Source organism: Lichenostomus cassidix, chromosome 3 (assembly GCF_008360975.1).
Source record: "Lichenostomus cassidix isolate B80296 chromosome 3, HeHo_3.0, whole genome shotgun sequence".
NCBI lineage: Eukaryota > Metazoa > Chordata > Aves > Passeriformes > Meliphagidae > Lichenostomus > Lichenostomus cassidix.
The window spans coordinates 8668921-8682695 of NC_139483.1; the positions used below are offsets into that span (position 1 = coordinate 8668921).

The 13775-nt window shown below is 42.8% G+C and overlaps 1 protein-coding gene across 6 annotated transcripts in view; it reads right to left on the minus strand.

Moving 5' to 3' along the window:
- Positions 1 to 13775, minus strand: part of MEIS1 (Meis homeobox 1) — a 203214-nt gene that overhangs the window by 47290 nt on the left and 142149 nt on the right. For all 6 annotated transcript variants that reach the window (XM_085054295.1, XM_085054294.1, XM_085054293.1 and 3 more), the window contains one exon: positions 4189 to 4334. In XM_085054295.1, coding sequence (XP_084910421.1) covers positions 4189 to 4334 — 146 coding nt within the window. The remainder of the gene's footprint in view (positions 1 to 4188; positions 4335 to 13775) is intronic.

The window sequence follows — 13775 nt, forward strand, 5'->3', positions numbered from 1 at the left end:
ACCCTCCCTTATTTCACAATCCCTGCTGAGGGATATCCATTACAGTGAGGAGATACGCTTGAAAAATTTGGGGGGGGAGAGATGAACCCCAAATGTTAAGTGAGCCACAAAATAATTTTTAAAAAATTTAAATTAAAATTTTAAATTTAAAAAAAATTTTAAAAGGCCTGCAAAACATTGCTGGGCTGCAACACACCCTGAAATTATCCTTAGGGTGACTTTCTGAAGTGAAGCACCCACACAGAACTGGTTTGCCCCAGTCCCTCCTCCAGCCCCTGCCATGGCATTTAATGTTCATCCACTCCACAAGCTTCTCCTCAATTTTGACTCAACTTTAACAGTTCTTCAACAAATTATCATTATTATTTTTTTTTTTTTTTTTTTTTGTAATCCAGATAGTAACAACCTTGCATCTCAAATTTATGGCAAAATCCTAAAAATAGATTTCATAAGCCTCCAAATATACCAGCCAGTGTCATGATCAACCATGAAAAATATCAACAAGCTCCACAACTGTATTTTGCCCAACTAACAGCCCACCTGAGCAGCTCTTTCAACCCAGACATTTAATCAAAATTAAATCAGAGTAACAAACAGTTAAAAAATACTCTGCAAAGCCCTAAGTATGAATCTGGTCAGCACTTTTGCAACTGTTTTATCTGATTGGTTTTGTTGTTATTTTTCCAAGAGGAAAAAAAAAAAAAGAAAGGCAATTTGGACAAATTTATCCCCTGAAAAGCTTCAGAGCATACTGCCTGCATCTGCAGAGGACAGAGCTTGCTACCCTTTGGGCAAATGTCAACTCAGTTCCGCACATCAGTCAAAATTCTGGGGGGGCTGGAGCCTGACAAGGAGTGGGAACTACTGCCCAAACACTTCAGCATCTGGAGAGAAAAAAGAGAATTTCCTCCTAAGCCAGAAACGAGAACTAGGGGACAAACCTTCGGAAATGAAGTCAGTACATGGAGGAAGACTTAATGCTCTTGGAGATGAAATAGCTGCATGGAAGGAATCAACCCAACCTATACACTTTTGAAAGATTGTATTCATCCAACATTTATTTTAAGTCTTTCCAACCAATAATCGTTAGTATGACAGACACGGCAATTACTGTCTATTTTATTTAATTCCATGCCACTGAAGTGTATTAATATCACAATTGTGAAAAAAATTTCCTTCTGAGAAGGAGGGCTCCCAACTAACACCCCGATTAGAAAGTACCAATAGTCAAGGGGATGCTGGATTTTGCACTTAACTGTTGCTCATTCTTCCCTGCCATTTTTCAGATGGCAAAGCACTGGGGCCAAAAGGGAAATATCACCAGTCCTGACATATCCCCTGCCTGAACAGAAACCCCTCCCTGTCTTTCCTCACCTCTCACTTTAGGGAGTACCTTGTGTTCACCCTACAAAAGACCAAATCTACTGGTAAATAAATGAATAAATAAATAAACAAACTGTGTGGGATCTCTAATTTCTTCAGTATGATCTTCCTCCTGCAGCAAGGGTATCAGGTGGGGACACCATCATACTGTGCAGTGACATAAGAGCAATCATGGATGCCCTCATAAATTAAGTGGAGTCTTAATTCCTTCAGTCTCTCCCCCCCTACTCATCAGCCCTGATTGCAGCCATTTTTTGGGCCTGGGTTTGTTTTGGGTTTTTTTTGCAGCCAGGACAGCACCCCAAGCAGCCTGTCAACACAGGAGCTCTGTTGCTCTTGCACTTGGAAGAGCCCACAATGATCTCCAGACATGTTTTAATTTGAGGAAACTGTCCAAGATTCCACCTAGAGTCTGTCTCAAGGTCCTGCCTGGAGAAGATCAGACTGGATAAACCAATTCTGTTTGACTGAATTGACCAGATAAGTCTGGATCTACCATGCTGCTAGGAGAGGAGAAAATTGCCCTGCAATAAAACTGCATACTTCACCTGGCTGGGCTGGATTTGCACAGGGGATGGTGGGTTTTTAAAGCAAGCTTTAGCTCAGTGCTGCAAGGTAGAAAATGCAGCATTGCATAGGTCCTGGGGGGAATGGTTCTTTCTGTATTTGAGTCTTCCAGAAGAAGAGACCATCTTACAAGCAGGTGTACAGATGTTGCCTCCTGGGGACTACTAGGAGCCCTGCAGCAAACTCAGCAGGCACTCTCCTCTTTCAAACACTATTACTGCACAGGAGAAGAGTGAAAAGCCACTAAAACCCTGCACCTAACCCAGGTGGAACAGTGAGGGGGGCTGTTCTGCCTGGTCTCTGGTCCTGAGACTAAGCACAAAACTAGCTGCAGGGTCAGGTCAAGCTCATACAGGTAAATGCCCTAGCCAGCGTGGCTCCCACCACAAGGGCTTTTTAGAGAAACCCTGTAGCTTTCTGCTGTATTCCCAGGAAGGCATTTGGAGGGAGTGACCTGGTCCAGGCTAAGAACGTGCTGAAGACTGCTCAAACAGTTTGCCAAGATAGACCTTTGTGCTCCTGTGCTCAGGTCTGGGTGATGCTTTATTTACTAGCATAAACACAGCAAGAGGCCACTTTCAGGAAAAAATATTTTTACTACTTAATTTGCAATTCCTCACTGGAAAATACAGGAACTGACATGCAGTTTCTCAGTGCTCCCTGGTCCTGACTTCAGGGCTTCCAGGGCCTCTCCTCATTCCTGAACCTAAACCAGCTGCACCAGGCTGGAGTGAGCACAGCATCCATGGACTGTTTTGGGGGTGGGCATCCTTAACATCACATCTACCTGCAGAGAGATGCCAGCTGTCAACTCATCTTGCGTGAGGAGCTATAAACAGGGAGCCATCAACACCAAAGGGACCTCAGCCTTTGGAAGGGATGGCACAGAACACCCCAGACAGGGCTAAGGACCTGGCAAAGCTGGGGCATGGCTGACTTGGAGTCTGCCAGAGAGAGAGATTAACTTGGAGATATCTGAGGCCCTCTCTGGCCTCTGAGGAGTAGGGCTCCAACATGAAAGTTCATTCATAGCAACCCAGGAGCGCATGGGACAGGATTCCCTGCCTGATCCCCGTGCTGACAAGAGTCATGGCAGATATCTGGTTTCTTGGCTCGGCAGGGGATGGAGGGGTGATGTGCATGAGCGCTTCCTCCACTTTACAGCCTTGGCAGAGCTCCCACCAGGGCTGGGCAAGCTGGCCAGCTTCTGGTTTCATCCTGACCCTAACTACAGGCAGAGGAGAGAGTCAGCTACTGGGGTTAGAGGGAGGAGCCCTTCTTCACTTCCACCTGCAGACACCCCAGCAACCCCTGCCTGACCCTCATTGTCCTGGCACAGAAAGGCTGAGACAAAAAACCTGGGGCTCAAAGCCCAGCTCCCCACAGCGGATAAAATCACAGATCACCACAATTTGAAGAAGAAGGAGAATGGCATTAGAAACACTTTTCTAAATGCTAATGTTAGAAGGTGTGGGACATAATATAAAGCCTTAAAACCAGCTCCAGCACCCATCTTAACCCCACACACCTGTCCAGAGCTTTGATTTCTAATCCCAGGAATAAAAAAAACCCCATACAGGGGTAGCTGTGGTAACAGAAATAACTGCACATACCCCTCCCCCCCACTTCCTAACATTAAATACAGGGGTAACTTACACTCTGGGAATGAAAATGTCTCAAAGAAAAAAATTATACTTTGCTATTAAACCAGATACATTCAGACCTTTCATCATGAAGCTTCTGATGGTCTCTGACACACATCTGAATAAGGTCTTTCTTTGCTTTTGGCTTTGTTTTTTAATCTCCCCAATTGTTTTCTGCAGTTCTCTGGAGCACAGAACTGGGGGCCAAATGCTGCTCTGTGCTCCAAAGCAGCCATTCCCACATCAGCTAAGGGGAGCTGCAAAGCAGGACAGGTCTGCAAGGTTATATTAATATTAGCTTTAAGTAAAAATCACATTTGGCAGTGACGTCCTGTTAACAACTGCATCTCAAACAAACAGACAAACGAACAAATCTAAAAACAACACACACACACAAAAAAAAACCCCAAACCATAAAAACATAGGCTCTATGCCCTTCCCCTGGCATCTAGCAAATGAGGCAACAACAACTCTGCTCGGAAAAGTTCCTCTACTGCCTGGCAGCAACATCATATGTATTTTTGCTTTCTATGACTACTACAACTATGACATTATCCATGTTTTATTTTGCATATGTGATCTAGAGTTCACTTACTGTTAGATGCTGGAACAGCCATGCCCTCATGATATTTGTGGCTACTTTGGGAAAGATGCCACGCTTTTTATGTCGCTTTTTGTCCTTATCTGGATCATCATCATCACCTGTGCTGGGGGAAGCTACACTGTTGTCCAAGCCGTCACCTGTAAATATAGTGAATCAAATTTTGACTTATGCTACCTTTATATACTTCAGCCGAAGCCTGGCTTTGGGTATAAACTGCATGAATATTTAAATGAGGTATAAATTCTTTAACACCGTAATTCACCAGGGGTTGAGGGGATGGGGGAAGGGGGGGAGAAACATGGGGAGAGGGAGGGGCTCAGAAATGTGTTGGCCCCATTCTGGTTTATCTTGAAGGACAGTGTGGCCATCTCTGCCACTGTAACCCAAAAGAAGAAATGCTTAGGAATTATAAAAAAAACGTGCAAGCATCCAGCTTGCAAAGGTGGAAATGCTGGCTTTTCTTCACACCAGGTCATTTCCCAAAGATTCATCCCGATCAGTTACTTTGGCTGAGCTGACAATTAGGAAAGTGTCAATGGTGTTTGGGGATGGGGATCATGACGTGTGAAGCTGGGTGCCTCGTCCCACCCTGGGGTGTGAAAAATTGGGGTGAATGCAGCTCTCTTACAACATCATATTCTCTCAACAAATTCAGAAAAAAACAGATGATTGAGGCATTGCTTATGTTAAGTTTTTTAGAGATGTTTGACTTCCCCTGATTCTTTGGTGGGAGGTGGGTAGCTAAATGGCTCCCCTCTTCCCAGCCCCAGCCAAAAGAAATTCAGAGCGGGATAAGCAGGCACCAATTTGACATACACCATTAGGAATTAATACCCTGCTTTGTGCCAGTGTGCCATGTCTGTGATAGGTGTCTGCTCCTGTGAAACAACCACTGGTCCAGAATGAATTTCCTTAATGCAGAGAAGGTCTCAGACAGTTCTCATCACATTAGCAACATGTCTATGGGAGGATGCCACTGTGTAGCAGCCAGCTTGGGTCAGTGGCCAAAGGAAAATAAAAGTTGCAGTGCCTACCGGTTTGCATGGAATTTTTGTTTCAAACCCTGAAAGTAGTTTATGAACAAGCCCACAGAGCAAATAAGTCTTTGCCTTGACTGCCTGTGGACTGAATGACATACCCTGGCTTCCAAGGACACTGTAGTTGTGGCAACATGGAGTTGTGATGGTATTAGGCAAGTGTTTTTTACACCCCCAGGCAAGAATGATCAAGAAAGTAATCTGAATTGGGCTGAATACGAACTATCTCCATTAGGGACAAAAATAAAATATATTTTTTTAAAAAGTGATGCAGACAGTCATAATTATGATTTGTTAAACAGCTTTCAGCACCAAAAAATAAAAGCTATTATTAGTGTTATATTTTTAGCACATTACTGACCGTGGCAAATTTATAATTGTCCTTATTACTTGGCCTGTGTCTTTAATGAAACGGTAACCTTGGGTAGTTACAGACAAACACAAGATTTTTATGAAGAAATTAGATATCCGACGAATTCTTTGAAAGCCCAGTATGTAAAAAAGGGCTTTTATACAGAGAAGCAATTCACCATATAAAATAATAATTCATAAAAGAAACATGAGCAAAGGAAACAACTCAACAGCATTTAAAATTCCATGGGCTAATCTACTTTCTGTCTGTGAGAGGCAAACAAGGAAAAGAAAAGTATTACGCATTCATTGATTAAAAATGAAAAGCTTCTAACCTAATGACACTGCCTTTCACCACCTCCCTGCCATCGTCCACCCACCCTCTCCCCCCCACCCCATTTTTTAAAAAATATACTCATTTCAAACCCCCTTCAGATTAATTTAGCAGGCATTGCCTCATGCCTGACGGGAGGAGGACTCATTGATAATTTATGGAAATATCTACTATAATCCAAGGGAGATGACTTTTTTTCCAGCTTTGTGCATCAATAGATAATCAAGGCCTTCAAGCAGCCTTAGCTTCCCATTACCTCGGGCAAGAGAATTCCTGAAAGCATGCCTCCAGGGCACCTGAATTATATCCTCCATTAGGGGAGGAAAAGCTTTCTGCATTCCACCTATAACACTCCCCAGAACCTTTCCTGTTTATTTCTGCTGTATGAAAGCAGAAGCATTAGGAACAGGATTTTTTAAGTGAAGACTTATGTAGATACAATGGAGAAACCTTTCAAGCGCGAGCCAGATCACCTCCTTCAATCCCGGGCAGTGACCTATCCCAAATAAAAGGTTTCTGTTACATCATTAGCTCAAGCCAAAAACAGCCTTGGCTTAATGCACAGTTTGTTCTTCCTACTGTTTTTAGGCAAATACTGCTACTTTACTCCCATCTGGGAGGGAAATTACACTGCTGGGCTGTAATCTAAGACAAGATTTTCATTGGAAGCAAATGCTTTCAATCCAGTGTAAATACTGGTGTATGTTCAGAAAAGCCTAAAACAATAAACCCTGGCCCCGACCGACACAAGTTAGAGAAAGTGAAAAGCAGGGAGAGGATAAGAAAGCGCCCAGCTATCCTTGGAGCAAATGCTTCGGTAGACTTCTGTAAATTGTTTAACCTCTTCCACTTTTTTTAAATGGAAAATTGATCCCGTAAAGACTGAAACCACAGAGAGAAGTCTAAATGGTCAATTGTGGATTTTAGTATTTCCATCTACTTTGCAACTCGATACACTCACCTCTGTGAGGTCTCCAGAGATTCCCCCCTCCTTTTCTTTTTTTGCCCTCTTTTCCTCCTTTTAAAGATCACTAAACAAACTTGAAGCACCACTGACCAGCCACACGGTAGCAGCTACGAACTGCATTTGTAAAATGTCGGTGGCAACTCCGTTCCTGAAGTTGACTTCTCCTGCCGCCAAATGAAGGCGAACTGAAAAGGTGGAAATAATCATAGAAATGATGCTAGTCCATAAACAAGCTTACAGCCTCATTAGTATAGCGGGAGGCTCCACTGGGTGATTTATGCTTGTTTTGCTGATGCCATGAGGAAATGCCATAGGGCAACTTTAGCCAGCTGCTAATGGTTTCTGACAGCTTCTTAGCAACTAGTGCAAGCAACGCTGTGGCGTTTGCTAGTGACAGAAACCGAAAATGTCATATTATCTGCCCATGTGTCACGAAGTCCGTGTGGCAATTAACTAGTAGGCCAGTGACTGAGGGGCCACAGGCTCTCCAGAATGGCCCATGGCTATTTGGGGTCAGAGCGGGCGCACCGTTCGCCTTTACGCTGCACATATGCACGGCTGTGTGCACGATCCCCATCGTGCTCCCTCTGCCCCACTCGCCGATCAGCTCGGTCCACACGGATCCTTTGTCCATGGAGAAACTCCATCTCACTTTCTCTTTAGGCATGGTGTGACATTATCAGAGGAACTGCAAGTAATCCGTCTTGATATGATGGTTGGAAATGGCACTTTAATTGGCAATACCTGATTCCCTGGTTTTGAGTGCTGGATCCGAAGGTGCTAGCTGTTTTTCTGCTCGCTCGCAAATTAGTCTAAAAGGATTTAAGATCACTGAAGCAGACTCGTTGCCTGTCAAATTGCTGGGAGCACAGCAACTCTGCACAGCAACTAGATGCTATTTAAAAAAAAAAAAAAAAAACAAACGCAGAGCCTGTAAGGAGCAGGAGGAGAGCCCGGACTCCGCACGCCCGTTCCCTGGCGAGCAGAACCAGGCGCTATATGTCAAACTGTCAGACCTTTCAGCGTGGCCGTTTGCCCTTTCAAATAATATTTAAGAATTGTTTTTACACAATTTTTTATAGGCCATGGTCTAGTGAAAGAGGCCAACCGACAAAGAAAGGAATTTGTACTACAATTCGTCCGTGGACGATTTCTTGCCAGACCTGGGCCAGTCCCCATGGAGCGAGGCAGGTGACCTGTGGCAGCTCCCTGGCTGTTGGGGAGCTCCAATTTCAAACGCCCTCAACTCCAGCATCCCAGAGTTGCCTATTTAAGCACACCCAGGCATTTAGGCTGTGCTATCTTGTTCCTTTCAAGAGAGGATAAAGCAGCGTTTATCGTATTCAGCCCTGCTGAATGGGTCAGGCTGGCCATGCCAGCAGGGGCTCCTCTCACTGCGTCCCCCTCTCTGCTGTCATCGCCTCTTACAACTTCCCTTCCCCTCCCACTCCCCCAAAAAATCAGAGGCAGAAGCAGCAAAGGGCAAACAACTTTACAGCAGCCCCTCGAGTGGGTAATGCTCTGTTTGTGCTGGGTGATAAGCTATAAACCTCTCTTGGCAAAATAGGTGCTTCTGGAGAGCAGCTTGGCACAGGCACTCATCTTCAGCAGCCATGGGCATGGCAGGGGTTTACTGGTGATTCCAAGTCTCCTCCCTCACTCCCACACCAAACCAAAATTAAATGTCATCACCCTGCGACACTGGAAAGCCTGGCAGTGTGGCACAGCTGGGCAACCTTCAGCCACTCCAGCTCCCAAATCCACTCTCAGACCTCAACCATCGAGGCTGCCCAGAAATGACATAAATATTCCCAATCCCAAATCATGGAGGTTTCAGAAAGGTTGGAAATTCAGATGTCCTAAAAACTCTGCCCCTTTGCTTCACTACAAAATCCATGCCTCTGCATGGAGCTTTTTTGACTAATGTCCTCAAATGATTTTAAGTGACCAGAAACCTCAGTATCAAAGTGCCAAATACAGCTTTACTAAGAGTATCTTACCAGATGTAACAGGTTATTTCTCACTCCACATAGCCCTGTCCTACTATCAAGTCAGCATTTGGAGTACAAGTATTTTTTATATCAAAGAAAAACAGACTATTCTAAAAAACCTGCTTCCCACACCTCTGACGGGAAATCTGAGGGAGCTTTTGGGTCCACTGTTCAATTTTCTGGGAGGGGGTAAAAGCAAGGCATCAGCTTAGCTGATGGTACACCAAACAATATGATACACACTTCCAGCTTTTACAGTCCAGTTCTAGATAGGCATCTAAATCCACTGCTTTAAGGAGTTCACAGGAGAAAATGTAAAAGATGTGCACCCAGAAGCCCTAGGAAAGGCCTGGAGCAACTTTAAAGTGGACTGACTAAAAGCTCCCTGTGTATGTGTGTGTGTACAAATGTCTTCTGTTAAAGACAGTTTCTGCCTCCTAGAAGAACTTCACTGTTTCATTTACTTTTGTATTTCATGAGCTAATGTAACTTAAATATGCACTGTGTTTGGACAAAACCTGTTGACTTCTGTACTAGATTTGCAATGTGTTCAGAGCTATGAACTGAAACACCTAACATCATGGCCCAAAGTTCATGGTTTTTTCAGTAGTATCTTTTTTTTTGTAATTCTACCTCATTTTTTTTTTACAAGCATTTAGATACAAGTTCCTCAAATTCCTGCTTGTGCTAGCATGAGAAATCCTAAATTGTCTAAGCCAAATATTTAACTGTTCACTGTCCATCCACAGCTCTGTTGGTTCCTTTCTCTTTCAACCACTCTTAGAATCAAAATCACTTTAATAACCTCTCCAGGTAACTGGAAACGAAGATTCATTAACATTAAGCAACATAATGTACTAGAGAGATTTTCAGTGGCAAAATTACTTTCCTTAACCTTTCTTCTGTGGCACATGGCAATTTAGAGTAACTACTATAATTTCCACAGCTTTACCTATGTTATCCCTTACAGAAACAAAACTCCAGTTTGCTAGATACATGACAACTTTTTGTGGAGCAAAGCCAAGCTTATGAGTGAAATTTTCCCATAAGGTACAAAATTATGAATTCTCAAAAAGCAGGTCCACAGATGCAACAAGCTTTTCTGTGAAGCAAGAGAGAAGGAATCTGCTACAATCTACTACTGTTCACAGGAAATGGAACAAGGATCATCACTTCAGACCACCAGCTTTGAGTGGTCTTGGGCAATCAAAGAAGTATGTGGAAATTTCTTTATATGTATATATTTTTACTTTGTTTCTCACACAACTAGCTCCAACGTGGCATAGGAATTTGGTGAGCATAAGTCACACCCAAATGACTCTGAGTGCAGCTATTATTCGTGTCCACAAGTACTGAAGGACAAATTCACTACTCAGAAAAGATCATTCCTCCTTAGAGTAAGGTGGTTAAGGAGGCAAGCTGAGCAGCACAGGGGCTGAGTGCTCAGGTATGCCAGGAGAGAGCTGGAAGGCACTGTCTGTGGGCACATGCACAGCTGCTAAACCAAGCTGTACCTATCCATTGAGGGGAAATAGAGGTTTTAACATTAAAAGGCCATTAAGTTTAGAAGATTTCCCCAGAACACATTATTTTAAAATTTAAACACACATACATATATTGCATATGCAACATTAACCCACTGACTGCTCTCACTCTGCCAATGCCCAAGCAAGGCACACAACATGAGAATGGGACTACCAGCAAAAAGGTACTTCAGAAAACATAGAATAAACATGCAATTTCCTTCTTGGGAAAACATTTTCTATTATTTTGGATCCATGGTTAGTCAGATGTGGGGAAGCACCCACTCCTGGAGTTTCTGAGATCAATGACAATCATCTCAGCACACTGAATGGCCTACAGAATGTCCCAAAAATGATTTACAATGATGACGTAGCTCTGCTTGTGAATTTCAAAAGTGGTGTTGATGAGGGACCTTATTTTTTTTTTCATATTCCTTAAGGAGAAAGCCTTCTCAAATATACTTAATAAAAAGTTAATGAGGAACAACAAGGTTGAAAATGAGCATTAGCAAGGAACAAATACCACGTGTCTGGGTGTGCACACATCTTTTAAGGAGATGCAATACATGTTTCCTGCAAGGATTCAGACCATGACATAAACAGTGCGAAGTTGTCAGTCACAGATAGTATCCATATTTACAAGATACTGAAGGACACAGTTACAAAAATAACCTACACAAATATTCATAGATAGCATAACCTCAACAAGTATAAATTACACTCTGGCATTTCACATATTTTCAAAGGTTTTTTTTTTTTTTTAATTATTGTACTTTGTTCTTCAGAGACAGGACAGCACTTTTTCCTAGTAACTCAACCCTCTTTTTTTGACTTGAATTCCCTTCAGGCAAGCAACGAGCAAATTAGTTGTCTTTGCAAATATTAAAAACAGCATAGATGAACACTGGGGGAAAATCTCACTAATTTTCATTTCTTTGGCAGCTTTTTACAGCTGAAATGAAGGAAACCTCTTCTCTTGCACCAGGTAGCACTTCTTAATGAGGTTCAGAAAACGACGCTATTATGGGTAAGTTGTGTGATATTTCTGGAGCTGTGCATCGCCGAATGAAATACCAAAAAGAAAGCAACTCATTGTGCAGGAAGCAAACAACTTTCTGCTGCCAGCAACAGAAGTTTACTTTGAGCAGTTAGAAGCAAATGCCCTACAGAAAAGTATCTGGTTAAACAGAAAAACATCCTGATTTAACCAAGAATGGTAAAAGGCTTAAAAATTTTGATTTTTTTTTTTTTCCCCTAACCTAAAAGCCACCATGATGACTCTATAATTTCTTGGGAAACACTGTTTTTCAGTCATCCTCTTTTGTTCAAATACAGGTCTTTTTTACAAAACCTATTCTCTCCAACCTCATCAGGAGAGCTGGTGCCACCAGTTGCATTCTCCACAAAAAGTCAATTGCATATGACTGAGACACAGGTAAATCCACCACTGGATTCCATCAGATTTACTTCCTTGTAAAGCAGGAGCACAAGCAGCAGCAGGAGCACAGGACTGCTCTGCCATGGGGGAAATATGCCCAACTAATACCCCAAATGGCCATGAGGTCAACTTCTGCAAATCTCTATAGCTCCTTAACAACTGGCTCTATCTTTGTGTTTATCCAGCTTCTGAGACACTTGACTCTTGGACTGAGCACAAGCAGCTATAAGAGGCTCAAAGCAAAGATCAGAAGCAAATTATGTATAAACTAAGGGATGCATTATCTGTAGAAACAGTTTATTATGTGGAGCATTTAAGTAGGCTTCCTTCCCTAAACACAGCTAAATTGCCTTGGGCCCTGCCTACATGCCTGCTCCAGAGGAGAAGATGCTGTAGATATCCAGTTTTACAACAGAAAATATGTGCCAGAATTTTGACACTGTCCAGATAATTCAAAATGATGTTATTCTATAAAAAATATTAAAAAAAAAAAAATTAAAAAAAAAATTGTTGGGCAAGACAAACCAAAATACTTGGGATTGTTGAACCAAACGAAAGAATTTTACTGTGGGCCAATCCAAGACCAATCAGTGCTGGCCCAAGCTGCAGTTGGCACTGCAGGAACTACAGCTCAGACTGTTTGCCCCAAATTCCTCTTTTGCAGAGCTGCATCCCCTATGCCACCAGAATCATCCAGCCATAATGAACAGGAGAGAGTTGGTCTAGCTGCAGCTCAGGCAGGTCAGAATTCATGACCTACCAAACCCACAGCTTCCCACTGGAAGTTGCCGTGTGGTTTGTGTCAAGTAAAAAAGGTTTTGCAAATATGCAATGCATTTTCTTCTACTGCCATCCATTCTAAAGTAGCATCAAAGCCAAAAAATCTTCCCTGTCCCTAGTCCATCAGTTATATCATCTGGCAATAAAACCCAAGACACATATGAAAGAAAAGCAACACTGAAGTTCACTTTGCATACTTTGGCTGCATCACATACTCCATTTCCCCACATACAGTGACATATATTGTCACTTTGCAACTGCAAAATGCAGATCTAAAAGGGATGAGAATAAAATGCGAACACATCTACCTTTCCTCTTTTGACAGTGACAACATCCTCACTGCCATTGTTAAACTGTACGACCCATACAGCCTAATAAAGATCCACTTGCTCCAGCAAATCACAGCCACTGAACCTTCCTGACTGGGCAGCTAGTGAAAAGACATCTGACTTTAAACTCAGGGCACAAATTAATTATTTTTTCTTACTTAAAACAAGAAGACAATTTTGATTTGTTACAGAGAATTAATCCAAAAACCTTCGTGAGGAAACCTGGTAATTCCCATTGCATGACCCTGTATCTCACAGCTATGGAAAGGAGGGCAGAGAAGAGGGGTGGCCATGTCCCCCCAGAAGAACTTCCACAAGCTGTCTTTGAGGTCCACCTGCCTGATGGCCTCAACTACTGAGCAGAGAGGATCAGAACATCAGGGACTTAGGAATCTGCTGGTACGTGGGCTCCATATAACAAGGCAAGAGTTGGACCCAAAACAATTATACTCCTGTTTTCTAAGCAAGCATAAGAAATATTTGCAGTCATGAACTGAATGGATGGCATTTGGACTACACCATGAATTTCCTCCCCTCATCCTGTCCTTATGTTACCATGCAAGTAATCAACTCAGGAAAAACACCTGAATTATAAAACATGCATCCCTCTGTCAGACCTTTTAAGGGAAGGGCATAGACAGAATTAATGTTTTCCCCACTGCTCCTTGCTACCCAGAATCCTAACTTCACTGCTCTTGTTCCTCCAGCAAAAGGTGGTTGCTCTGGAGTGTCCATGACAACAGTAGGAGGCTGCTCCTTGGGAAGGGGGTGCAGAGCCAAAAGGAGTAAATCTGACAGACACAAGCTCACGTAAAATTTTCTTCCACT